The sequence below is a fragment of the Haliaeetus albicilla genome, chromosome 5 (genome assembly GCF_947461875.1).
Source record: "Haliaeetus albicilla chromosome 5, bHalAlb1.1, whole genome shotgun sequence".
Classification (NCBI taxonomy): Eukaryota; Metazoa; Chordata; class Aves; order Accipitriformes; family Accipitridae; genus Haliaeetus; species Haliaeetus albicilla.
The window spans coordinates 6529074-6556724 of record NC_091487.1 but is presented as its reverse complement, the minus strand read 5'-3'; the positions used below and the strand labels follow the sequence as shown (position 1 = coordinate 6556724).

Genomic DNA, 27651 nt, shown 5'->3' with positions numbered 1-27651 from the left:
GCTGAGCTGTCAGCACCCTATGCCCGCATTCCCTGACCCAGAGACGCACGGACACGCACGGACACAGCCTTTGTCCAAACAAGAGATTTATTGACATCTTTGCGCACGGTGGATCTCCCGGAGGGAATGGACTCTCTGGCCACGTCCTGCTGCTGGTAACGCTGGTCTCTGCCTACTCGATGCTCAGGAAGGTGTCCAAGCCATCTTGCTGCACCACAAATGTCATCACAATCAGCAGGGGACTATTGGAAGCGTTCATCAGCCGGAGCTTGCAGGAGCGCCTGGAGGGCAGAACAATTAAGCGGTGGTGTCTCGACTGAGGCAAAAGCTTCCAGGATGCTTTTACCAAGAACTGGAACCAGCGGGTGGTTTTCTCCATGTCTAGGTAGGGGCCGGTGCAGAGGGTGCCTAGGAGGCTGGGACTCTGATTTTTCCTCAGCTTCTCCTTGGGGTGGTGCAGGAAGCACAGCATGTCCTCCACCAGCTGCTCCCTCGTGCAGGTGCACTCCAGCTCCACGCGGACCCTGGAGTTCCTCGCTGGACTCTCCCCACTGTTGCCCAACTCCAGGTGGAAGGAGTGCCCACGGGGCGGGTTCAGGGGCACGAGCAGGTTGTAGGCAGCATTATCCTTACAGAGAGTCCAACCTTTTAAGGTGCTTCTGAAAACGACAGCTGGCTTCAGTCGCGGCATAAAACTATTCCTGGAAAGCGTTTGGCACATACGGAGAAGTTCATCCACCATCTTATCCACCATCATGAATGATTCTTCCAGGTCCAGGAGGCGCTTGACCGAAATTCTGCCCGCATCTACTGCAACACTGGAATTTACTTTTTGCTCCTCCTTATCCGCCTTCTTCCTGCAGCTGGCCTCCTTGCTACTGCTGGCTGGCTGACGGCTCCTTTTCCTGAGCCACCAGGAGAGCCCGAAGAGCAGGACCAGGACTCCAGCAATGGCCCAGAACTGCCACTTCTCCAAGGCAGCAAAGAGCAGGGTTCCCCAGGCAAAGCTGCTCTGCTCCTGCATCCCCTGCTCCAGCTCCTGCAGCATCTGAGTCATCTTCCAGCTCAGGTACTCCTCACGCTGCCGCATGCGCTCGCGTGTATCCTCATCCAGCTCATCGTGGACCACGTGAGCATTCCAGAGGATGCTTTGCACAACCAAGGTGAAGAATTGTATCACAGCCATGGCCTGCAGGAGGAGGGAGAGAAGGGGTTCAGTGGGGCTGGGAGGGAGGGAGCTGGCGTCGGGGGGAGCAGGGCCAGGAGCCGCAGGGAGCTGGGGGCAGGTAGGAGAGGGGGCGAGGCAGCTGGGAGGCAGCAAGGCCTGCGCCCAGCCCCGGTGGCGGCGGCACCGTGCCTTGCCCGAGGTGCTCCCGCCAGCGGCTGGGCCCTCGGTGCAGGCCGAGAACCCACCCCCCTGGGGGCCCGCGTTTCTGCCCCGGCCCTCGTCCAGCCCAGCCTCCCCCCGCCTGCGCACTCACCGCTCGCCCAGGCTGTACTGGGGCAGCGCTGCCGGCTGGTGCCTTTTATACCCCCCCCCATTGTGATTCGGCCCCTCTGATGTCACAGGTGCCGGAGCGCATCACAGGCACGCCCGCCGGCCAGCCCCGGCCTTTGGCCTCACCCCGGCTCAGCGACTCCCGGCTGCCCTGGAGGACTGGTGAAGGCTGGGCTCGAGTTCGTTTTCTTCACGGGAGCTTGCGTGCTGCTTCATTTCGGATCGCTTGCCGTCTGCCTGCTGACGGCAATCTCACAATCAATCACGGAACGTCCTGAGTTGGAAGGGACCCCCAAGGGTCATCGAGTCCAACCCCTGACTCCGCACCGGGCAACCTCAAATATGTATCCTAGGATGAGAGTATGTGCAAAGGCTTCTTGAATAGCATCAGGCTTGGGGCCGTGACCCTTTCCGGGCAGGGGCTTGTTCCACTGTTTGCTACAGTCTCGCTGAAGAACTTCTTCCTAATATCCAATCGGAACTGCCCTTGACGCAGCTTTAAGCCATTCCTTCACGTCTTATGTCACTGAGGCTCAGACAATCTAATGAAACATTTTAAAATCAACATGTCTGTTCTTCAATGAAAGTTGTCTAGAACTCAAAGAACATTAGTAAACCAGCACTTCAGTGATGTCAGGGGAAATTAATACTACACAACCAACATTGGTGTAAAAGGAACTAGGCCTTAAGCCTCATTGTTTTAAGACTATTGATATTAGACATATAACTAATGATTAGAAATTGTTTTAGATATGATTAATAGAATGCAGGTGCTTACAAAACAATATCTATGAGCTGCTTAATTTTTCTATGAGACTCCCTCTTCATGGCTGGCTTAAAATCCAGCCAAGCTGAATCAACAGAGGAAGGATCATACCTCTTAGACCTAAGAGGTGGGAGTAAGTGATTAACTTTAGAGCAAGATAAATGAATGACATAACCTGAGTAGTTTCTTTAGAAATTCATAGGTCCCTTTGAAGTGTAAGAAGATGATGGTGACCGGAGACCTTCTGCCTATGACTACCAATCTCAGAAGAACCGAGACATGAGGAGGGAACATGGATGAGATATGATGAATGATAACGATATGAGAACAGAAAATCAGCTGGAAAATTACAGGGACTTTGGACTGGGACAATGGGTGGCAAAAGGGTATGTAAGGTTTGGAAGCTTTTGGGAGTGCGCCATTCACTGCGGTGGTGGCCCAACTCGGAGCTGTTAATAAAGCAAACCTAGAGAAACCCATGACTGAAAATCCTTTCACAATTAGAATACTTAAGCTTTAGAAATAGTAACCCAGCGTGCTCATATCATGGACACTTTTGTTCAGAGAAGTGGTTTATTGACATCTTGGCTGCTGCGGTTACACCCACCCTCATCAAGAGTGTGGGGGAGTTTCTTTAATGGGGGTACATTCGATGCTCTTCAGTGATGATGCAGCTAGGGGTTTCTGGGGATCGGGAGTGTTTCTGGCTGACAGACCTGGGGACGATCAATCGATAACGTCCCAAGTAGCCCATCGGGCTGGGGGTGCGGACCCCAAGAGAGAGGAGAATCCGTTCCTGTTCGGGTCAAGGCATTGTCGGGGTCAACGGAGGGGGTGCAAAAGGCCTCCTGTGTTCAGGCGATGTATGTTTGTGGGTGCTGGTCTCTTCTGTCAGGTGGCTGGAGATAGGACGGGAGGAAATGGCCTCAAGCTGCGGCAAGGGAGATTGAGGTTAGATATTAGGAAACATTTTTTGACTGAGAGGGTCGTCAAACATTGGCTGCCCAGGGAAGTGGCCGAGTCCCCATCCCTGGAGGTATTCAAAAAGCGCGCGGACGGGGTACTTCAGGACACGGTTTAGTGGGCACGGTTGGTGGTTGGACTCGAGGATCCTGAAGGTCTCTTCCAACCTAAACGATTCTAAGACTCTATGACAGGGGGCAGGCTGCGAGGGATGGCGGCGCCCACAGAGGGGGCCCCCGCCACCTCAGACCTCTTCTCAGAGGACTACGGACGCTTCAGAAAGCCTCCGAGGCCGTCCCTCAGAGAAAGGGCTCAGCGCAACCCGCAAAAACCGCCCCTCACCGCCCGGCCCGCGCAGGCGTCGAACTGGGCGGAAGTGTCCCACAGCGCCGCGGCTCTCGGGCGCGGGGGGTGGGCGGGGCCGGAGGGCGGTGCGAGTAGAGCGGTGTGGGCGGGGCCGGAGGGCGGTGCGAGGGGGGGTGGGCGGGGCCGGAGGGCGGTGTGGGCGGGGCCGGAGGGCGGTGCGAGGGGGGGTGGGCGGGGCCGCAGGACGGCGCGGCGGGCGGCGGGCAGGTCCGGCAAGGCAGTCGCAAGCCCCGCCCCGAACGCCGCCCCGCCCCTGGCGCGGGCCTGACCCCCGTCCCCGGGGCGGGCCGATCCCGGAGGGGATGAGCCCGATCCCGGAGGGGATGGTGAGCGGCGGAGGAAAGGCGGCAGCCGGTGGAATCGCCAGAGGGGAGAAGCGGAGACCGAGGGGAGACGCCGGCACCCGCCCCTCCCCTCGCGCGGCACTGCGAGGGGAACGGGAAGAGGTAAGAAGCTGGGAGCTGCGGTTCGGGGTTCAGGCCGCCCAGCGAGTTCTTGCCAGGGGTCTGCTGCTGAGGAGCCTTGTACACGTTCCTGTGGGTCCAGGACGGGTGAGTTCGGAATTCCTGACTGATACAGGGGCCCGAATTAGTGTTTTAAATAAACAGCCAGCTGATGAGCTAGGAACCAAACCCTCAGGAAAGACTGTAAGCGTAATAGGAGTGCCAGGAGCGGCAGAAAAATGTCCCGTAGCTCAAACTGAACTCAGGCTGCCTGGGGACAAGAGAGTGAGGGCTGTGGAAGTGGCTGAGAGCTCTTACAAGGGAAATGCGCTGGGGTTCGATGTGCTGGCGGGCAAATGATGGTATCTACGCAATGGCAGGGTGTGGAGCTGTGGAGGCAGAGGGGAAAACTTTGTGGGTTGCTCCTGCGCTACTGCCATCTAAAGTAACCCATGTCTCTCGATATCCGCTACCAAATGGGGGATTTCAGAAGTAACTAACGACCTCGAGAAAAGACAGATCATAAGTGGCACACGTTCCCCTTGTAATTCTCCAGCTTGGCCAGTCCGTAAACCGGGTGGGAGCTGGCAATTAACAACTGATTGTAGGAAATGAAACAGTTCATACCCCCCCATTAACTGCTGCCATCCCAAGCATAACCTAAATCGTAACGGCAATACAGGCAGCTGCCCACCCGTGGACGGCTGCTTTAGATGTCAAGGAGATGTTTTTTATGATTCCCCTAAGGCAAGAGAACAAACCCCAGTTCGCATTTACCTGGGAGGGGACACAATACACCTTTAATCAACTTCCCTGATGATACAGGCACTCTCCTACTGTTGCCCACGGTGCCTTAGCCAAGCTTCTCCATGCTGTGGAAGTGCCATAAGGCATCCATATATATCAATACATAGACGATATCGTAGTTGGTGGAGATAACAAGGAACAGGTAGGGCAAGTGGCTGAAGCCATCTGCAATCTGTTGACCAAGAATGGGCTAGACGTTCCGCTTTCTAAATGTCAAGGTCCCGGACAAGAAATTAAATTCCTAGGAGCCTGGTGGATAGCTGGAGCAGTCACGGTACCTGATGACACTCTGTCAGCTATTGAGAAGGGACAGACTCCAGGCAATAAGATGGAATTACAGCAGCTGCTAGGTACCTTGGGCTACTGGAGAAAACATATACCCGGGTTCTCAGTGATTGCCCGCCCTCTGTATGACTTGCTTTGAAAGAAAAGGAAATGGGATTGGACTCCGCAACATACAGAAGCTCTCAGTATCCTGAAAGATGAGCTCAAGGCCTACCAGAGGCTAGGCCCGTTGCACCCGCGAGATCCTTTAAGGGTGGACTGGGGATTTGCTGCACATGCTTCGTACTGTGGCATGTTTCAGAAGGAACCGCCAACACTGGCTAGACCTTTGTTGTTCTCTTCTGCTTCATTTAAGGAGACTGAGCAATGGTACTTGGATTGGGAAAAGGGGGTCCTTTCCATCACTAGAGTGGTTAAGGACGCCAAAAAGCTGTGCACATTACAAGATGTGAGAGTACAGGGCCCTTTTCCTTTCCTAAACTCAGTCCTTAATGGATCACCTTCTCCCAAGGGAGCAGCCCAAAAGGCCACAGTTAGGAAATGGCATGCATACTTAGAAGGGATTAGCCAGTTGCCTCCACTAGAAGAGGGTCCGCTTAAGGCCTCCAGACTACAACAGCCTGTAAACCCCAATCTGACCTCGTTGGGTTGACCCTACAAACCTTCTCCGATTGAAGAGGCACCTGAATTTGTGGCAGGCTCCGATATGCAGGGAGTGTGGTTCACTGATGCATCTGCCCATCCAGTGGGATCAAGATGGCAATATAAAGCAGTAGCATTAGAAATTGTACTGGGAAGACAGTCAAAGAAGAGGGTGAAGGTAGTGCACAAGTAGAAGAATTACGGGCTCTATTACTGGCCACAGAGAATGGTGCTAATGTCGTTTATACCGACTCCTATGCAACCATTAAGGGCGTTACAGAATGGATATGTCGGTGGGAATCTACTAAATGGGAGATAGGTCGTACAAAGGTATGGAGGACAGAGGACTGGCAATGTCTCCTGGCAATAGGGAGGTCCTGGCCTTTAAAGGTGGGATGGGTAAAGGGCCACGCACGGGATGGAACCCCCCCTGCAAAATGGAACCACCGGGTGGACCACCTGGCCCAAATCAGGACGGTCACCAGTGAGAAGGAAGATTGGGACGCATTAGCTGAATGGTTGCATATCAAGCGAAGCCACTCAGGGAAAGCAGATCTCTATTATGAATGCTGATCCTGGGGTTGGCCAGTACCTATGAAAACCTGTGACGCAATCCTCACAGCTTGCCCACAATGCCGAATAAGGCTCAAGGCTGATCACCCAAATCAAGCCCTGGCCCAGCATATCAGACAAGGCAAGGCTCTTTGGAGCACGTGGCAGATTGATTAGGTTGGCCCTTTGAAACCACCCCATGGGAGGAAATGTATTTTGGTAGGAGTAGAGGTGGTATCGGGATTGTCTATGGCCACCGCCATTAACACAGCCACCGGAGATCAGACAGTCCAAGCTCTGTGAGAATGGTTTATTATTTTACCTATCCTTGAATGTATACAAAGTGACAATGGGTCACATTTCATGGCCACAGTGGTACAAGACTGGGCACGAGGGGAAGGCATCAGACGGGTGGTTCACACACCATATTATCCCCAAGCTAACGGTATAGTTGAACGAACCAATGGTTTGATCAAAAGGCATGCTGATGTTTCATGCCATAACTGGGACATACGATTCCCACTAGGAGTTTTTACTATTAATAACCAATGGGGAAATTATTGAAGTCCAAAAATTCAAGCATTTTGTCCTACGGGACCATTAACTTGTGATGGCTCTATACCGGACGATCACGGACACCCATTCCCACTAAGGATGTATGTGGGCCAACCTGTCATGCTGAAACTGCCCTCCATTGGCATTGTTCCTATGACCCTGCCTAAACCCAGAGGCTTATGTGCCTGGGAAGCCCTAGACCGGAGTGGAAAGACTCCCCATATCAGTGCCCGGTCGATAATCCCCGACTTCTGACCCCGAGACCTGGTCTCAAAGGACTGAGGCCTAGCTTTGTGTTTTCTTACAGGACAATGGAGAAACAAGCCATCCTGGTGCTCCTACTGGCAGTGATGATGGTGGCCAGCGTGGATGGTGAAGATCTGGATGACAACGTAGTAGCAAAAATGATGGTGGGATTCACCCGAATGATGAACCTAACTTCTGTAACGGTTTGCCTACCTACCCCCAAGTCAGCTGAAGACACTCTACTGATTTTTGTGCAGGACATCAATGTATCGCTAGCCCTTGAGCTCACATGGGAGTAATTTAACAGTTATAGCTGGAGGTTCAAAGAGGGCAGGGGGGGAGGCTATACTTACATTGTCTATAGTTGGTCACCAGGTGCGGTAAATGCTAGTTTGCTATAGAACGCCAGATGTAATTATATTCTCCAACTTACCCATGAGGCCACGGGGTGGAGCTGGAATGGTACTACACCGTGCCCCAAAATTCCATGGGGGACTACCAAATATAGTACTCGATGGAACACTAATGAACATTCTCTACAATACACAAAGCCATTAAACACCTCATGGTGTATCAAACAGCCTGAACAGGATAACAGCGAATGTCCTGGTACATGTAACGGAAACTCATTTGACTGCCCCCTCAATTGCATGTGGGCTAGACACACCTGTGGACCTAACTGATATGGAGAAAAAGAAAAAATAATACTGGCGGGGAAATCTCTGCTCTGGAACTGTCAGGTGGAAATTGGGTGCAAGGATAAAATGCCATTACTGTGGCTATAACCTCCCGTCCAAGAAGCTCTAATACAAGGCTGTCTGTGTAGCAATACTAGCTACTCACAACCTTCTGTCCTGAACTGGAGCAAGAGAGACTACTGTCGTCCCCTTACTACCATACCAGGTTCATGTCAAACATCCAGCGTCGCAGCACACCCTAACTTAGTGTGGGCATGTTCTGATGGCCACCTCTGTTCCCGACTATATGCAACCGTCCTGGGACTAGCCTGCACATGAGCTGTGCTTTCTCTCTGCCCTATTAATTGGGAAGGACCTATGCCATACAAGTGGTGGGATCATAGGCCAAGGGATTTTCAGAAGGGATGGCAGGAAGCCTCAACACAAGTCGGATGGTGGATGGAATCAGTATTTGGGCTAGGAATTGCTCCAGTATGAAACTGACAGAGCATTCTAGAACTGGGTCTACAACTATCAGCCTTAGCCAATGCTATGTCTGACAGTTTGGGGCTCTTGAACGATCAGTTAGAACATACGAGTAAAATGACCATCCAAAACCGAGCCATGCTGGATTTGATGGTACTAAAGGAGAAAGGCGTATGAAGAGTTTTGAACACGTCAGTGGATGACTGCTGTGTCTGCATTCCAAATGTATCAGTGCTGCTTCAGGACCAAATCAGCAAAATGAAGAAAGTGGCAAAAGACTCAGAGGCAAATGTTGCTGCACTAGGGACTAATTGGCTGGGAGAGGTTTTTGGTGTGTTTGGATTTTCTTTGTCGAGATGGATAACCAGCCTCTTCCAATCTTTAACAATGATTGTAGTTATGATTATTGTAATCTGTATTACAATAAACTTTATTAAATGCGTGGTAGTGAAATCTGTATTAATGGTTAAGTATACTCCCTTAAAACCTTTTAATGTATTAGATACCCCAATATGATTTCAGAATAAGAAGGGAATGACAATCCACAATGAGCGTCAAAACTCACCAAAACTGTGATCCCTTTTAACTTTGGAGGCAAGAGGTCACTGTACCACCACTCCAAGGAAACCAGTTGAATTGTGACTGTGGTCACGGGGTGGGTTGTGTGGCAGGTACACTCGCCCTGATAGAGACTGAAACTTCTTGGCCATGAAAAAGAGAAAAAAAACCCAGAAGCCACAGTCAGGGGGTCAAGCCGCCCCACCCGCATGGTCGAGTTACAACCACCAGGTACACGTGTAGGAACAACAAAGTTTTGACCCTCGACCAATGAGGACCAATATGACCATATACAACCACAAGCCAGACTCGACGATGGTATAAATGGTGACCTACCAGAGGGCAAATCAAGCTGATCCTCCCTGGAGCAGCGGGTCCACAGTTGGGGACCATCCCCCTTGGTTGGCACAGCACTGGAAGTACCACCTCAAGGTCGAGAGCCCTCATTCATTAGAGTGAGTTATATGCCCGTTTTGGGTTAATAGCCCTACAGCTTAAGAATTCTCAACAAGGTCCTGTAGTATAAATTTCCCCTTACATCATTGAACCTGTGGTTTACGACTGTTGTTGGAGTTCTAAATGATTTTGATTGAAGAATACATTTCTTGATTTTAACATGTTTAATTTGATTGTGTGAGCCTCAGTGACATAGGCAGCAGGACTATGGAAGTCATCATCCCCTGCTGGACACAACACTGGTGAGACTTCACCTCAATTAGTCTGCTCAATTTTTGGCCACTCAGTACAGGAATGACACTGAGGTGCCGGAGGACATCCAAAGAAGAGCAGCAAAGCTGCTGAAGGGCCTAGAGAACAAGTCCTTTGAGGAGCAGCTGAGGGAGCTAGGGTTGTTTAGTCTGCACAACTGATTGAATATTCAGAAAAATATCTGTATTGCAAGGGTTATCAAGCATTGGAACAGGCTGACGAGGGAAGTGGTTGAGGCAGCATGCCTGCAGGTATTTAAAAGATGTGTAGCCGTGGTGCTCAGGGACATGGTTTACTGGTGGAGTTGGCAGGGTGAGGTTTGCGGTTGGACTCGATGGTCTTAACGGTCTTTTCCAACCTCAGTGATTCTATGGTTCTGTGATTTCTCTTTAAGGTTGCCCGGTGCGGAGTCAGGGGTTGGACTCGATGACCCTCGGGGGTCCCTTCCAACTCAGGACGTTCCGTGATTGATTGTGAGATTGCCGTCGGCAGGCAGACGGCAAGCGATCCGAAATGAAGCAGCACGCAAGCTCCCGTGAAGAAAACGAACTCGAGCCCAGCCTTCACCAGTCCTCCAGGGCAGCCGGGAGTCGCTGAGCCGGGGTGAGGCCGAAGGCCGGGGCTGGCCGGCGGGCGTGCCTGTGATGCGCTCCGGCACCTGTGACATCAGAGGGGCCGAGTCACAATGGGGGGGGGTATAAAAGGCACCAGCCGGCAGCGCTGCCCCAGTACAGCCTGGGCGAGCGGTGAGTGCGCAGGCGGGGGGAGGCTGGGCTGGACGAGGGCCGGGGCAGAAACGCGGGCCCCCGGGGGGGTGGGTTCTCGGCCTCCACCGGGGCTGGGCGCAGGCCTTGCTGCCTCCCAGCTGCCTCGCCCCCTCTCCTACCTGCCCCCAGCTCCCTGCGGCTCCCGGCCCTGCTCCCCCCGACGCCAGCTCCCTCCCTCCCAGCCCCACTGAACCCTTTCTCTCCCTCCTCCTGCAGGCCATGGCTGCCAGACAATTCTTCGGCCTGGTTGTGCAAAGCATCATCCGGAATGCTCTGCAGGAGCTGGAGCAGAGCGGCTTTGCCTGGGGAGCCCTGCTCTTTGCTGCCTTGGAGCAGTGGCAGTTCCCGGCTGTTGCTCGAGTCCTGCTCCTGCTCTTCGGGCTCTGCTGGTGGCTCAGGAAAAGGAGCCGTCAGCCAGCCAGCAGTAGCAAGGAGGCGGCTAAGGAGGAGGAAGAAGTAAATTCCTGTGTTGCAGTGGATGTGGGCAGAATTTCGCTCAAGCGCCTCCTGGACCTGCCAGAATCGTTCATGATGGTGGATAAGATGGTGGATGAACTTCTCCGTATGTGCCAAACGCTTTCCAGGAATAGTTTTATGCCGCGACTGAAGCCAGCTGTCGTTTTGAGAAGCGCCTTAGAAGGTTGGAGTCTCTGTAAGGATGATGCTGCCTACAACCTGCTCGTGCCCCTGAACCCGCCCCGTGGGCACTCCTTCCACCTGGAGTTGGGCAACAGGGGGGAGAGTCCAGCGAGGAACTCCAGGGTCCGCGTGGAGCTGGAGTGCACCTGCACGAGGGAGCAGCTGGTGGAGGACATGCTGTGCTTCCTGCACCACCCCGAGGAGAAGCTGAGGAAAAATCAGAGTCCCAGCCTCCTAGGCACCCTCTGCACCGGCCCCTACCTAGACATGGAGAAAACCACCCGCTGGTTCCAGTTCTTGGTAAAAGCATCCTGGAAGCTTTTGCCTCAGTCGAGACACCACCGCTTAACCGTGCTGCCCTCCAGGCGCTCCTGCAAGCTCCGGCTGACGAACGCTTCCAATAGTCCCCTGCTGATTGTGATGACATTTGTGGTGCAGCAAGATGGCTTGGACACCTTGCTGAGCGTCGAGTAGGCAGAGACCAGCGTTACCAGCAGCAGGACGTGGCCGGAGAGTCCATTCCCTCCGGGAGATCCACCGTGCGCAAAGGTGTCAATAAATCTCTTGTTTGGACAAAGGCCGTGTCCGTGAGTGTCCGTGCGTCTCTGGGTCGGGGAATGCGGGCATAGGGTGCTGACAGCTCAGCTGCCACGGCGTCGGGGAGCATCTTGCAGAAGAGCTGGTGCAGTGGGCTCTGGTCTCAGTGATTCACTGGGCTTTGGCTTCCCAGGTGCTGCGGGTTAATGCCAGCAGGCAGCTTGGCATCATCACGCAGCTCCTCAGTGCCTTGCCCGCAGTGGCACGGTGGAGAGAATCTGAAGGGTAAAAGTGGGAAAGCTTGCGGGTTGAGAGAGGACAGTTCAGTAGGTAGAGCACGAGCTACACGCCCAGGCAAAGCAACGTAAAGAATTCATTCACTCCTGCCCCGGTCTGCCGACCAGACCTGCCTTTTTGGGAAGCCGCCTGCCTCCCTGCGGCTCGGGTTGAAGGCGTTCCCGGGAAACTCGTGAGCCTTGTACGGCCCTCACTGTTAGCCGCTTTTGCTTTTTCGTGTGGGTACCAAGGAAGTCGTGATGAGAATTCCAAGGGCGAGCAAAAGAGACTTGAGGGCCTCGGGCAGATTGGTAGAGGGGTCAGGAGCACAGGTAGTATTCTCCTCTGTCCTCCCAGCTGGAGGGAATGACATCGAAACACACAGGCGGACGCAGCGTATCGGCACCTGGCTCCGAGGCTAGCGTCACTGCCAGAATTTGGAGTTTTTCAACCATGGGATGGTCTACGCGACACCAGGCCTGCTGGGGCCTGACAAGATTCCCCCATTCTCAAGGGGGGAAAAGTATTTTTGCTCACGAGCGAGCGGGGCTGACTGAAAGAGCTTTAAACTAGGTTTGGAGGGGGGAAGGGGTAAAATCAGTCCTGCTAGTGATAAGCTAGGGATGGCGCGACAATGTTGGAGGAACGGTGCGCAGAGCTTTCGCTCTGCTCCACGATGTGCCGAGGACACAGGAGCGCGTTTGAAACGTTTGTGGGCTCAAGCGCGCGGTGCGAGGAAGAGACAGGAGGAGCTAGAGGCCTCGGCTCGGTCCCAGAGCAACGACATCGCTGGCCTAGGGGACACTTGCTGGGAAGAGTCCTGTGACTGGAGTGCAGTGACGGACCCTTCCAGGCTCTTCAGGAGAGAGAGGCAGGGCAGGCGAGGCGGAGGGGCAGCGCTGTATGTAAAGGAGGGGTCGGACTGTACAGCGCTTGCAGCTGGGGACGACATGGTTGAGAGCCTCTGCGTAAAGATTAGGGGAAAAGCTAATAAAGCGGACGTCCTTGCAGGAGTCTGCTATGGATCACCCAGCCAGGATGAGGACGCCAACGTATGAATCCATGAGGAATCACGGGAAATCTCTGGATCAGTCGCCCTGTGTCGTCCTTATGGGCGGCTCCAGCTGCCCAGCTGCGAACTGGGGCTGTCACAGAGCAGACATGAACAGGCCCGGGAAATTCCTGAAGCCCACGTTGAAGACAACTCTTTGATACGGGTACTACGGGAGCCGACTAGGAAGGGTGCCCTCCTAGGCCTGTTGTTCGTACATAGAGAGGGTCTTGTGGGTGAAGTGATGATTGGTGGCTGTCTTGGCCATAGTGATCAGAAAATGGTCGAGTTTAAAATCGTTGGCGATATGGGAAACCCTGTCCGCAGAGCTACTCCCCTGGATTCTGGGAGAGCAGACTTTAGGCTGCTCAAGGAGCTAGTTAGCAAGGTCCCCTGGGAATCTGCTCTCGAGGGTATCGTTGCCCGTAAATGCCGGTCACTTTTTTAGATCCCAGGAGCGGGCAATTGCAATGTGTCGCAAGTCAAGCAAGGGGGGCGGAAGGGCTGTTTGGCTGTAGACCCTGGCGCTATAAGAAGTAGTGGCTGATGGCCACCGTGTGGCAGAAGATGTGCACTCATAGCTGTATTTGGTACACCTCCAGTGGAAATTCAATGATGGTGTATGGGCGAAGATTTGCAAGCTTTTCAATAATTGTCGCATCGAAAGAGCTGCCTAACTATGTCGAAGCGCTAGAGAAGCTCAGGCTTCTCCCCGTTTTCAGTTAGACTGTGCAGGACATGGCCGGTTCTTCCGTGATGCGCAAAGCTACCAGAACCTTCTTTGCCTAATGATGGATCTTTGGAAAGTGAAGTTAACGCTGAGATGAGATGCTATCGCTGCATCTTTTGCACCGGTGGTTTTGCCTCTGTGACCTGACCTTTCCCCCAAAAAAGTTTGTTTCACTGAAAAATAGCCATAAGACTGTGTTTACGTTGCATCTTTGCTGGTTCAAAGAGGTAAAGTACATTATGGCTTTGGTATATGAAGGCAAGAAGAGAAACATGTTATTTGCGTAAGACCTTCCACGTGAATTTTTGCATTTGAATACACCCATGGTATTCCAGTTTAGTGCTTTGCATCCCCCCAGCTTCAAAGAGCAAGCTCTGAGCTAGAGTTAAAGACAGTTTGCTGATCTCTCCTCTTGAACACGTTGCTTGTTTCTTGCTCCTTTTTTTCCCTCTTGTGTACCTCTGAGCTTTTGAACCAATGAAAGCGGGTTCATCTCTCAAAGTTCTTTTGATCAAGGACAAGGCTCAGGATGTGGGGGACAAAGAAGAATTACCAGCACTGACTGGGGCCAGGAAGACAATGCAATCTGCTTAGCCCTCTGCATCCCAACGGATTGTTACCACAAAGTCAGGTTTGCCAGTGACCTAGGCTAAAGCGTTTTCATCATGTTAACTGGTTTCCATTCCAAGCGGCTCCAGGTTTTCCAGGCTCTTTGGCAACTTCCTGTCACTTCCTCAGAGTTGCTCACCCTTATGAAGGCTCTTCTTGGAGAGGGGTATCCTGGGTCGAACTTTCTCTTTTCTGTATTCTGTAAAAATCCCGAGCCACTGACAACTCTGGCCACACCTGCATTATTAAAAACTGTTCTTGAGCAGTTTGTTTTCTGACTCCCAGAGGATAAGTGGCACAGATAGCCAGATGCTGCAGGATCCCCATCCCAGTTGTGTTCAGGCACAACTGAACATCCACTGTACAGCCCCGGGGTCCCAGCAGTGCCCCAGCCAGCAGCTGTCTCTTGCCCAAGAGCATGCTGTAGGACCTGCCTGGCAGCACTGGAAGCTTGCTGCCAGTTGTCACCTTTCCCTGAGTCCCTTGGCTCTCATGCTACAGAGACACAATTCCTCTGAAGAAGGGAATTAGTACAGTCCAGGGCTAGTTCCTGGGAGTCCCAAGATGCCAAGGGAGGAGGGCTGTCAGGAGCAGGCTGCATAAGAAGGAAGGTTGTTGTCCGGTTTTCTGTGCAACTGTGAGGACCTTTAAAGGACCTTAAAAGAGTCTGTAGGCACGAGGGATGCTCATGTTGCAAGCTCACAACTGTAAGAAAAGCTCGCAATAAAAGAAGTGCTTCAGACAGGACATAGATTCATCCGCGCCTGGCGCTGTTCATTGAGTAATAGCCAGGTCGCAGTTGCACATGAGCCTGCGGGCCACGCCACTGGCCCCGAGTAAGCATCCCAAGAGGTGTGCCTAGGTGCAGGGGTGGTTGAGGACAGCACGATGTCTAGAGAGGATGCCACAGGCTATACTGTCCTGTCTGTGTGGAGAAGCTGCTCTGGGGACCGTTCGTTTCAAGAGGTGGATGCCCTGGCTCGGCAACAGGCTGGTGCTGCAGCTCTGTCAACAGGTAGCAGGATGACACCCATACACTGCACCACACCACGAATGTCCAGCACCACATCTCCCCAAGCAGGAAGGCTGAGGGAGATCTAATTGCTGTCTTCCACTACCCAAAGCCTGTCTTTTCTGAGAGGTGCACAATGAAAGAATGTGTCACACATTGCACCGAGGGAAGCATGCCATGAGAGCAGATAAGCCCTGGAAGAAGCAGCCAGAGAGGGTGGGGAATCTCCTTCTTTGGCAACATTAGAAGTTCAGCTGGACAAGACCCTGAGGGACATGTCCTAACTTTGGTGTTAGCCCTGCTTTAATTAGGGGGTGAGACTAAAGACCTCCAGAGGTCTCTTCCAACCCAAATTCTCTATGTTACTCTGTGAGCGTGAGGATCAAACGGCCTTGGTGACCTTGTTGTGCGGGTGAAAGACCTTATAGTGCAGGTGTTTCCATTGTTCTGGAGGCCTTCAGGTGGAGCTACCAGCAATGAAAGCATTGTCCAAAGATTGTTGGAGGGGACACTGTTGATGGTGGGGGAGTCTTTTCATTGACGATGACAACAGCATAGATAAGCTTGTACAAAACCGCATTACTTGAAGCCCTAATGTATATGATGAACAAAAGAAAGAGCCAGCACAGGTCTCCAAATGAGCTGTTAGTGATGGCAGATATATCACTGAGCAAAAGCAGGTGCTGTTTACAGTTGCCAGCCCTGCGGCCAGGAGTCACCCAGCACTTGGGCAGTTTTCCATGCTGGGCTGCCTGGCACAGCAGCCCTTACCTCCTGCATACTAGAGCTCTTATCTCAGTATCAGCCAGCTAGCAAAGGCAAGTGACCAGCTTCGGCATCTTCTTCACTCATGGAAACCCACCCATTTCCGTGACAGCTGTCCGCAGGAATTGGGCTTGCAGATCTTAAATACAAAACCGGGAAGTCTGAGGATCTCTGCTGAAGAAAGCTTTAGCATAAGTGTTTAATAATCTGGCATAAGATCACAGCATAAAAAAAAAATGACCCGTGTTAGAAGACTGAATGTTCTGACCACAGTTACGAGTAACAGATATTTCTAGGAGAGATGTAAGAAAGTGTAAAAATGAGGGTCATCTACCAGTTTTAGCCCTAAGCACAACAGGAAGTACAACCACAATCACATGGTAAGGCATTTCCATGGCAACTGACAACATTTTCCATTAAGCTGGAATTAACTTCAGGCTATAATCTGCCTAAGGACACAGAACGCATAGGGATGCAGCAAGATAGCTAACACCATACGCAGAAAAAGAAAAAGGCTGAACTGTGGGTATGATGGGAGCGGGAAGGAGCAAGAGCAGGACTCGGCATAAGAAAACCCTGTCCCAACACGTCGTGTCACGGGCAGGAAATGCTCCCTGCCCTCCATTACCACCGGATCACGCTACGTGGGTGTCCCTGCAATGCACTGGGTAAATAATGCGGGTGCAAGAAGTCTGCATTGCTTCTCTTTCCCAGGTCCCATAATTGCGTCATGGGTCTGTCCTAGCTTAGGAACAAAAATTATTCATTAACAACTGCCTTACCAGACACACTGATACCGAAAAGCCGGTCGAAGAAACTCTCCAAGACTCGTTTTGGAGTTTTAGAAAGCAGGCGTTCTTTGTTGCAGCGCTGGATGCACGGGGGATAGTTCCACCTAGCGTGCATACCACAGCTTTAGCACAAACAGGTTCTGTAGAATAACTAATTGCACATTAATCAGATGAGTATACATATACATAAAAATGACTGTAACTGATTATCATAGTACTGCCTACATTCGATCATGCGCAATGAAGGATCCATTTGAGTCGAAGGGCTGCTTTTGCGACCACCGACCCATTTGAAGCTCTCGTTGGCTGCCCTTGAAGTCTTTATTCTTGTCCTTGTTCTTTGATCTTGAAGCTTAAGGCAGTTTCAATCACACGTGGCCAGTTTCAACATTGTTCTCATCTAGCGGACAGGAACATCTAGTCATAAGAGCAAAGAACTGCAAAACTTAGCAGTAACCACCTGCTTTAGGGTGGCTTCGAGGATTCCCGAGAAGGTAAACACACACACACGCACACACACTGACTATAGCGGAAGAAGCAAGCATTTTATTAACTACACACATGTGTTACGCTAAGGGTATCTTACAATGCAAAAAAACCCCAAACCTATTAACATACCGACCCAAGGACTGTGAAGAAGAAGAAGAACCATCTGTACATTCTGTACATTCTTGTGTCGTCTTGCGCCGCAAGCTCAGCCCAGCAGTCGGTAGGTGCCAGCTTTACGTGGGCGTCCCCACGGAGGCAACGGTGACCTTGCCATACACCGGCCCACTGCTCTTTGGAAAACCCCAGTATTTTATACATTTGTGGAGGAACGGCTGTCGACGCTCACGGCCAATGAGTGCCGAAACACGCCTCGATTGCAACATAGGGAGCCTACGGCACATGCGCCCGCTGGCCAGGCGCGCTGCACGTGCCATAGCCATCCCTTCTGTTGGTTCATGGGCACACGGCAAATTACCATAATCCATCAGTCACGATGCTCTAACCAACAGCAGGACTTTTGCAAGGTAAGCAAAATTATGTGTGGTGCCTTGTATTCCTCCGTTATTGCATGTACTACCTCCCCTAACATTGCTCTACTTTCTTATCCCCATGGTCAGCATTTCAAACAATAGACAATAAACTATCTGCTCCCTGTGCTGACTGCGTTTTTTAGTTATCTACTTCTTACTCAGTGTTCATCCACGGACCAAAATTCCATCTTTTAACCCTTCTGTACACACCACCTCTGCTAGTTAATTGCTTGGCTATACTTTTGTCTATTGTTTCAGTCATAGTGTTAGTATAAGATTTCTAATAATTATTTACCAAATCTCACTTTTACAGTCACCTAGCAGCAAACCAGTTTCCACGGCTGGTACAAAATATTAAAACCATCAGAATATTTAGATACACCATACAGAACGTATGGAAATATGCTATCAATTCCCCCCTTTCTGTTTCAGGCTACTAACTCTTTTAGTAGTCTCACTTGAACATAGATTGTGTCACAGCTCGTTTAAGACAGCTAGAAGTGATGCGGATTATAACAACGATGATAAATACTTCTCTTGTTTCGTTGGTGCGACGAGGGAAAGCTTCAGGCTACCCAGTAACGGTATCAACTAGAACTAGGATACAGCAACATCCCTCTTTTTGAAGCAATTCTGTAAAATCAATTTGCCAACATTTTCCTGGAGAATTTCCTTGTTTCGTAATTCCCAAAGTGACTTTATTATTGGTTTGGGGATTATTGCGTATACAAATTTCACACCCAATTGTAATTATTCAAATAACTTTTGTCATATCTCTATTCAAAATACACGTTTGTAAATGTTTAACAAGGTTTTCTGTTCCCTAATGTACTTTGTTATTTTCAGCCCGGGCAACTTCTCTCATTATTGTGGGTAGGACTATTATTTGACCTGGTGGTGTTACAGCCCATCCTGTTTCATTTTTATTAGCCTGCAATTTAATAATTAATTCTTCACCTTTTTCATTATAATTTGGAGCATCTTTCGGTAAACTTACACTTTCCTCTGGAACTAGTCCTAGGATGCCTTTTTCTGCAGCCTCTTTAGCAGCTCTATCAGCCAATCGGTTACCTGTTTCAAGGACAGTCCTACCTGGCTGATGTGCTTTACAGTGCGTTATCGTGACTGCTGTTGGCTTTTGAATGGCTTCTAACAATTTCAGTATTTGTTCTGCATGCTGAGTGGTGGTTCCTTGTGCAGATAACAGTCCTCTTTCTTTCCATATTGCTCCATGTGCATGTACTACCCCAAAAGCATACTTTGAGTCTGTCCAAATGTCGATTCGCTTTCCTTGACTTAGTTCCAGTGCTCGAGTAAGAGCTATCAATTCAGCCTTTTGGGCAGATACATTTGAAGGCAAAGCTCGTGATTCAATTACCTTCTCAGCAGTGGTTACCGCATATCCTGATAAACGTTCTCCTTCACGGATGAAACTGCTTCCGTCGGTATATAGTTTCCAATCTGCTTCTTCCAGTGGCACACCTCGGAGACCCGGTTGGCTGGAGTAGACTTCTTCAATTGTCTGCAGGCAGTCATGTTCCAGTTCTCCTTCAACTTGATCAGTTGTTAAAAACACAGCAGGGTAAACAATCTTCTGTCTCAGCTGCAATTAACAGGTCATCCACATATTGCAACAAGATTCCTTGATTATTTTCTTTCTTCCAAATCTCTAATTCTCGTGCCAATTGACTTCCAAAAATGGCAGGGCTGTTCTTAAAGCCTTGAGGCAAGACTGTCCATGTATATTGTGTTTTTCTCCCAGTCTCAGGATTTTCCCATTCAAAAGCAAAAAGCTCTTGACTATTGGGATCCAAGGCAATACAGAAAAAGGCACCTTTCAAGCCTAACACTGTGAACCGTTCTTGTTTCTCCGTTAGGGTTGTTAACAAAGTATAAGGATTTGCTACTACCGGGTGAATATCTTGTACTATTTGATTTATCGCTCTGAGGTCTTGAACTAACCTGTAATCTTTTCCATTAGCCTTTTTAACAGGCAAGGTTGGGGTGTTATATTTGGATTCACATTCTATTAACAATTTGTACTTTAGAAACTTTTGTGTTATCGGTACTAACTCTTTCCGGCTTTCCAGTTTTAGGGGGTATTGTTTAATTCTTACCGGACTCGATCCTGGCTTTAAATCAATTCTCACAGGCTCTGCTCTTTTGGATTTACCAGGAACTTCCCCAGCCCAGACGATTGGAATGACAGCATTATTTACTTCGACCGGTATGATCCTCTGCTTTCGGTAGCCGTCCTGTAACAACAAAGCCACTGCTTCGATATGTTTAGTTTCTGGAATTAAAATTTTAATCTCACCATTTTTAAATTTAAATCTTAATCTCACCATTTTTAAATTTAATTTCTGCTTCCAGTTTCTCAAGTAGGTCTCTCCCTAACAGGGGTTTAGGAGAATTTGGCAAATACAGAAACCGATGAGTGACCCATTGCTTTCCTAATTTCATTGTCAAAGGCTTAGAGAAGGGTCTAGCCTCTCGTTCACCTGTCGCACCAACAACACTAATTCCTTCAGAACTTAACTCCCCCTCTAAGGTGTTTAAAACCGAAAAGGTGGCTCCAGTGTCAACTAAAAATTCAATTTTATGTTCTCCCAGGTTAGCTGTAACCAGAGGTTCTGCTGGGAGACTCCCCTCCGGTCCCTGTCAGATACTTTCACTCAACTTCCCTAAGAAAGGGGGAACTTGCTGAGATTGTGCGGTCGAAATTGGGGTCACTTGTGACCTTGTAGGTCTCAGGGGCCATTCCCCTTTCCAGTGACCTTCTTGTTTACAGTATGCACGCTGATTCGGTCCCAGGGGCTGGTTTAATCCCACTGGTGACCCCAGTCCAGTTCCTCTCCTTTGTCCCACGCCAGCTCCTACTTCCAGAGCAGCTACTAACCTTGCATTCATTTTACTCTGTAATTCATCTCTATTTCTGTATGCCACCCAAGCAACTTCTAATAATTTTCCCCAATCTCGAGAATCTGCTCCTTGTAATTCTTGTAATTTCCTTCTGATATCATCAGAGGATTGACCTATAAATAAAGGAGCCAATTGAGCTCTTCCTTCTTCAGACTCAGGATCCATATTAGTATATTTCCTAGCATCTTTCCAATCAGGATCCTGAGTCTGAATCATTGTTTCAAAAGCGTGGGCTGTTTGATCAGCGTTTTCTTGATAGCTCCCAGGTGCTACTTTCCAATTATTTAAATCCACAATAGAAAAGGGTACTTTAATAGTTGCCACACCCTCAATCTCCCTTGCCGCGACGTGAGGCCATTTCCTCTCGTCCTATCTCCAGCCCCCTGGAGAGACCAGCACCCACCTCACTGCAACCCCCCTTCAGGTACTCGTAGAGAGCTATAAGGTCTCCCCTCAGCCTCCTCTTCTCTAGACTAAACAGCCCCAGCTCCCTCAGCCGCTCCTCATAAGACTTATGCTCCAGGCCCCTCACCAACTTGGTTGCCCTTCTCTGAACACGCCCCAGCAACTCCTCTCCTCCTATCGCTTCCTGCCTGAGAAAAGCGACCGACACCCACAACCTCCTTTCTGGTAGTGGTAGAGAGCGATAAGGTCTCCCTCCCCCCCTCAGCCTCCTGTTCTCCAGGCTAAACAACCCCAGCTCCCTCAGCCGCTCCTCAAAAGGCCTGTTCTCTACACCCTTCCCCGGCTTCGCTGCTCTTCTTTGGACGCGCTCCAGCACCTCAATGACTTTCCTGTAGCGAGGGGCCCAAAACTGAACATGCTAGTCGAGGTGAGGTCTCACCAGTGCCGAGGCCAGGGCGGGATGATCGCTTCCCTAATCCTGCTGGCCACGCTATTTCTGATACAAGCCAGGATGCTCCTGGCCTTCTTGGCCACCTGGGCACGCTGCCGGCCGTCAGCTGACACCCCCAGGTCCTTTTCCGCCAGGCAGCTTTCCAGCCACTCTTCCCCAAGCCTATAGCATTGTGTGGGGCTGTTAAAACCCAAGCGCAGGACCCGGCACTTGGCCTTGTTGAATCCCATACAGTTGGCCTCAGCCCATCGATCCAGCCTGTCCAGATCCCTCTGTCGAGCCTTTCTACCCTCAAGCAGATCAACACTCCCGCCCAGCTCAGTGTCATCTGCAAACTGACTGAGCGTGCGCTCGATCCCCTCATGCGGATCATTGGTAAAGATATTGAACAGAACTCACCCCAATACTGAGCCCTGGAGAACACCACTTGTGACCGGCCGCCAGCTAGATGTAACTCCCTTCACCGCAACTCTCTCTCATATCTCTGAGAGCATTGTCCACTTGCTTCTTGAATACCAACAGGCTTGGGGCCGTGACCCTTTCCGGGGAGGGGCTTGTTCCACTGCTTGACCACCCTCTCGCTGAAGAACTTTTTCCTGCTATCCAGTCGGAACTTCCCTTGACGCAGCTTTAAGCCATTCCTTCGTGTCCTATCACCGGACCCCAGGGAGAAGAGATCGGCACCTCCCTCTCCGCTCCCCGTCCTGAGGAAGTTGTAGGCAGCCATGAGGCCAGCCCTCGGTCTCCTCTCCTCTAGGCTGAACAAACCCAGCGTCCCCAGCTGCACCTCATCAGGACATGCCCGCTAGTCCTTTCACTGTCTTCGCTGCCCTCCTTTGGACACGTTCTAATATCTTTACGTCCTGCTTACATTGTGGAGCCCAAAGCTGCACACGGTACGTGAGGTGAGGCCGCACCCCTCCTGAGCGTGGTGGGTCAATCCCTTCTTTCCCCCGGCTACCTCTACTGTGCCTAACGCGCCCCAGGAGATGGCTGGCCTGTTGGGCCGCCAGGGCACGTTGTTGACTCCTACCGCGCTTACCACCAACCAAGACGCCCCAGATCCCTTTCCAGAGCCCATACCTTCCCGTCGGCCGCCTAAGTTCCCAAAGGAGACCCCTGGTCAGCCAAGCCACCCTTCTGCCCCTCTTGCTTGACTTGCGACGCATTGCAATTGCCCGCTCCTGTGCCCTTAAGAAACGGCTCTTAAAAAGTGACCGGCATTTACGGGCAACGATACCCTCGAGAGCAGATTCCCAGGGGACCTTGCTAACTAGCTCCTTGAGCAGCCTAAAGTCTGCTCTCCCAGAATCCAGGGGAGTAGCTCTGCGGACAGGGTTTCCCATATCGCCAACGATTTTAAACTCGACCATTTTCTGATCACTATGGCCAAGACAGCCACCAATCATCACTTCACCCACAAGACCCTCTCTATGTACGAACAACAGGCCTAGGAGGGCACCCTTCCTAGTCGGCTCCCGTAGTACCCGTATCAAAGAGTTGTCTTCAACGTGGGCTTCAGGAATTTCCCGGGCCTGTTCATGTCTGCTCTGTGACAGCCCCAGTTCGCAGCTGGGCAGCTGGAGCCGCCCATAAGGACGACACAGGGCGACTGATCCAGAGATTTCCCGTGATTCCTCATGGATTCATACGTTGGCGTCCTCATCCTGGCTGGGTGATCCATAGCAGACTCCTGCAAGGACGTCCGCTTTATTAGCTTTTCCCCTAATCTTTACGCAGAGGCTCTCAACCATGTCGTCCCCAGCTGCAAGCGCTGTACAGTCCGACCCCTCCTTTACATACAGCGCTGCCCCTCCGCCTCGCCTGCCCTGCCTCTCTCTCCTGAAGAGCCTGGAAGGGTCCGTCACTGCACTCCAGTCACAGGACTCTTCCCAGCAAGTGTCCCCTAGGCCAGCGATGTCGTTGCTCTGGGACCGAGCCGAGGCCTCTAGCTCCTCCTGTCTCTTCCTCGCACCGCGCGCTTGAGCCCACAAACGTTTCAAACGCGCTCCTGTGTCCTCGGCACATCGTGGAGCAGAGCGAAAGCTCTGCGCACCGTTCCTCCAACATTGTCGCGCCATCCCTAGCTTATCACTAGCAGGACTGATTTTACCCCTTCCCCCCTCCAAACCTAGTTTAAAGCTCTTTCAGTCAGCCCCGCTCGCTCGTGAGCAAAAATACTTTTCCCCCCTTGAGAATGGGGGAATCTTGTCAGGCCCCAGCAGGCCTGGTGTCGCGTAGACCATCCCATGGTTGAAAAACTCCAAATTCTGGCAGTGACGCTAGCCTCGGAGCCAGGTGCCGATACGCTGCGTCCGCCTGTGTGTTTCGATGTCATTCCCTCCAGCTGGGAGGACAGAGGAGAATACTACCTGTGCTCCTGACCCCTCTACCAATCTGCCCGAGGCCCTCAAGTCTCTTTTGCTCGCCCTTGGAATTCTCATCACGACTTCCTTGGTACCCACACGAAAAAGCAAAAGCGGCTAACAGTGAGGGCCGTACAAGGCTCACGAGTTTCCCGGGAACGCCTTCAACCCGAGCCGCAGGGAGGCAGGCGGCTTCCCAAAAAGGCAGGTCTGGTCGGCAGACCGGGGCAGGAGTGAATGAATTCTTTACGTTGCTTTGCCTGGGCGTGTAGCTCGTGCTCTACCTACTGAACTGTCCTCTCTCAACCCGCAAGCTTTCCCACTTTTACCCTTCAGATTCTCTCCACCGTGCCACTGCGGGCAAGGCACTGAGGAGCTGCGTGATGATGCCAAGCTGCCTGCTGGCATTAACCCGCAGCACCTGGGAAGCCAAAGCCCAGTGAATCACTGAGACCAGAGCCCACTGCACCAGCTCTTCTGCAAGATGCTCCCCGACCCGTGGCAGCTGAGCTGTCAGCACCCTATGCCCGCATTCCCCGACCCAGAGACGCACGGACACTCACGGACACGGCCTTTGTCCAAACAAGAGATTTATTGACACCTTTGCGCACGGTGGATCTCCCGGAGGGAATGGACTCTCTCAGAGAGGGAGGGCGGTCGCTGCCCGCGTGGTAACAGGCATCTCTGTCGCAAGGCTCCTTGCAATGGCCCCGTCGGCTGCATCGGGTCCCACTCCGCAGCGTGTGCTTTTGCTGTGTAGGAAAGCTGGGGCAGCGATTGCCACTGCCAATTGAGGAGCGTGTTCTCCGTGTCCAGCGTGCTCAGTTCCGCAGCACCAGCTCCTCAGGAAGCGTCTAGCATGGGCGCTTTCTCTGTCCAGACTGCAGTCTGAGGCACACAGAGGCACATCAGCGCTGCCTTTCGCTTAGTCCCCGCACAGCTGGAGCTGCCAGGAAGAATTTCTGGGCCCATGTGAAATCGCCACCATGGCCGCGACTGTGAGGGGAAAGGACGATGAACATCGGCTTTGTAGCCGCTGTAGTCACCACTATCTGCCGCGCTGGGGAGACTGCCTAGAGGAGAACACTGACAGTCTTGACAGAGGGCTGCTTTACAGGGTTTTCCCTTTACTTTCTGTGTCCCGCATTCTTCCCTCTTTTTCCCTGCGGTATGAGGTGGTAGTCTGGTATGAGGTGGTAGTCTGCCATCAGCTGTGAGTCCCGCAAACACAGCTCTGTGTGTGAAGATCTCTTTCAGTGTCCGTAGAACAGCAGTCTTGTGAGCCGTTCTCGCAGATCCCTATACTCACGCATTGCCTCGTCGTGGGCGGCCGGATCCTGTACCAGGTGCTGGAAGAGGTTGAGTGGTTCGGCCGTTTGGAAGGCTGGGGGCAAGACTATCTCCTCAGGCACCCTCTCGTTGCCGAAGAAGAAGTGGTCGAGGCGTTTCTCCTCCAGGCAGCGGTGCAGGTATTGCATGATATCCTCCATCCGCCGCACAAAATGCCTCCTGCGCCAGCCTGACAGGGGTATGGTGGTCAGGAGGTGCATCACAACTGTCTTCAGGGTATAGGTGGAAAAGCCTATGCCCACCAGGATGCGGGCGCAGGCCTGCAGGCATCTGAGGTGGAAGCTGTCATGCGGGACCTGCCTGGCCATATGCCTGAAGAACTTCGCCTCTGCCACAGCGTAGCTCTCTGGCCACGTCGTGCTTGGGGTGAAGATGGCCTCCGTATTCTGGCTGCTCACGAAGATGTCCGAATTGCCTTGCTGCACCCCAAACATCATCTCAATAATGTGGGTTTTGTTGTTGCGTTCTGTCACCTGGAATTTGCAGGAGCGACTAGAGGGCAGCATGGTTAGACGCCATGTGGATGACTGAGGCAAAACCACCCAGGATGCTTGCACCAGCTGATAGAACCAGCGGGCAGTTTTCTGCACATCTAGGTAGGAGCCAGTGCAGAGGGTGTGTAGGAGGCTGGGACCCTGATCCCTCCTAAGCTCCTCCTCGGGCTGGTGCAGGAAGCACAGCATCTCTCCTGCCAGCTGCTCCCTCGTGCAGGTGCACTCCAGCTCCACGCGGACGCAGAAGTTCCTCGCTGGCGTCTCCCCCCTGTTGCCCAACTCCAGGTGGAAGGCGTGCCCATGGGGGGGCTTCAGGGGCACGAGCAGGCGGTAGATGATGTCTTCCTCGCGGGGACTCCAACCTTCGAAGGCACTGCCCACCCCGATGGCGGGTTGCAGCACTGGGAAGAAACTATTTAACAAGATTTCTCTGAAGACAAGGATGAAGCTGTCAACGATGTTCTTCACCACCTGATAGTCCCTGGCTAGGTTCTGAACCGGCCACTGTATGTGCTCCTCAAAATACCTTCCCAGATCATTCTCACTGTCACTGTCGCCTTCTTCTGCCTCCTCTTCCACCTGCTCCCTGTCACTGCTAGAGCTCTCCTCGTCACTGCTGCTGTCCACCTCATGGCTCCTTTTCCTGAGCCACCAGCAGAGCCTGAAGAGCAGGAGCAGGACTCCAGCAACGGCCCAGAACTGCCACTGCTGCAAGGCAGCAAAGAGCAGGGCTCCCCAGGCAAAGCCGCTCTGCTCCTGGGTCCTCTGCTCCAGCTCCTGCGTCCCCTGCTCCAGCTCCTGCAGCATCCGAGTCATCTTCCGGCTGAGATACCACCCACGCAGCCGCATGCGCTCGCGTGTGGCCTCATCCAGCTCATCGTGGACCACATGAGCATTCCAGAGGATGCTTTGCACAACCAGAAGAATTGTGAAGAATTGTATCACAGCCATGGCCTGCAGGAGGAGGGAGAGAAGGGGTTCAGTGGGGCTGGGAGGGAGGGAGCTGGCGTCGGGGGCAGCAGGGCCGGGAGCCGCAGGGAGCTGGGGGCAGGTAGGAGAGGGGGCGAGGCAGCTGGGAGGCAGCAAGGCCTGCGCCCAGCCCCGGTGGCGGCGGCACCGTGCCCTGCCCGAGGTGCTCCCGCCAGCGGCTGGGCCCTCGGTGCAGGCCGAGAACCCACCCCCCCGGGGGCCCGCGTTTCTGCCCCGGCCCTCGTCCAGCCCAGCCTCCCCCCGCCTGCGCACTCACCGCTCGCCCAGGCTGTACTGGGGCAGCGCTGCCGGCTGGTGCCTTTTATACCCCCCCCCCATTGTGACTCGGCCCCTCTGATGTCATAGGGGCCAGAGCGCATCACAGGCACGCCCGCCGGCGTTTGCACATACTCTCATCCTAGGATACATATTTGAGGTTGCCCAGTGCGGAGTCAGGGGTTGGACTCGATGACCCTCGGGGGTCCCTTCCAACTCAGGACGTTCCGTGATTGATTGTGAGATTGCCGTCGGCAGGCAGACGGCAAGCGATCCGAAATGAAGCAGCACGCAAGCTCCCGTGAAGAAAACGAACTCGAGCCCAGCCTTCACCAGTCCTCCAGGGCAGCCGGGAGTCGCTGAGCCGGGGTGAGGCCGAAGGCCGGGGCTGGCCGGCGGGCGTGCCTGTGATGCGCTCCGGCACCTGTGACATCAGAGGGGCCGAGTCACAATGGGGGGGGGTATAAAAGGCACCAGCCGGCAGCGCTGCCCCAGTACAGCCTGGGCGAGCGGTGAGTGCGCAGGCGGGGGGAGGCTGGGCTGGACGAGGGCCGGGGCAGAAACGCGGGCCCCCGGGGGGGTGGGTTCTCGGCCTCCACCGGGGCTGGGCGCAGGCCTTGCTGCCTCCCAGCTGCCTCGCCCCCTCTCCTACCTGCCCCCAGCTCCCTGC

At 52.6% G+C, this 27651-nt stretch overlaps 3 protein-coding genes across 5 annotated transcripts in view; 1 reads left to right on the top strand and 2 right to left on the bottom strand.

Annotated features, from left to right (window-relative positions):
- Nucleotide 1: 1 nt before the first annotated feature.
- On the bottom strand, nucleotides 2-24547 carry LOC138685384 (inositol 1,4,5-trisphosphate receptor-interacting protein-like 1). 2 transcript variants are annotated; one of them, XM_069783178.1, is made up of 2 exons: nucleotides 24494-24547; nucleotides 2-1189 (listed from the first exon to the last, which is right to left on the bottom strand). In XM_069783178.1, exon 2 carries the CDS (start codon nucleotides 1184-1186, stop codon nucleotides 173-175), a length of 1014 nt encoding a protein of 337 aa, XP_069639279.1. In that variant the 5' UTR covers nucleotides 1187-1189; nucleotides 24494-24547; the 3' UTR covers nucleotides 2-172. The 2 variants fall into 2 exon arrangements, with proteins under 2 accessions (XP_069639279.1, XP_069639280.1); XM_069783179.1 differs by lacking the exon at nucleotides 24494-24547 and having other exon boundaries at nucleotides 2-1810.
- The window catches only part of LOC104318720 (potassium channel subfamily K member 16), a 110193-nt gene continuing 86302 nt past the window's right edge, over nucleotides 3761-27651 (top strand). Inside the window, exons 1-2 of one of the 2 annotated variants that reach the window (XM_069783177.1) lie at nucleotides 3761-4039; nucleotides 10536-11432. In XM_069783177.1, the coding sequence (XP_069639278.1) occupies nucleotides 3896-4039; nucleotides 10536-11432 (1041 nt within the window). In that variant the 5' untranslated portion in view covers nucleotides 3761-3895. Of the gene's footprint in view, nucleotides 4040-10535; nucleotides 11433-27651 lie in introns of those variants that run through there. The other variant, XM_069783176.1, reaches the window with a different exon arrangement.
- On the bottom strand, nucleotides 24465-27565 carry LOC138685382 (inositol 1,4,5-trisphosphate receptor-interacting protein-like 1). The gene has a single exon (XM_069783174.1). The coding sequence runs from the start codon at nucleotides 26685-26687 to the stop codon at nucleotides 25146-25148; it is 1542 nt and encodes a 513-aa protein (XP_069639275.1). The 5' UTR covers nucleotides 26688-27565; the 3' UTR covers nucleotides 24465-25145.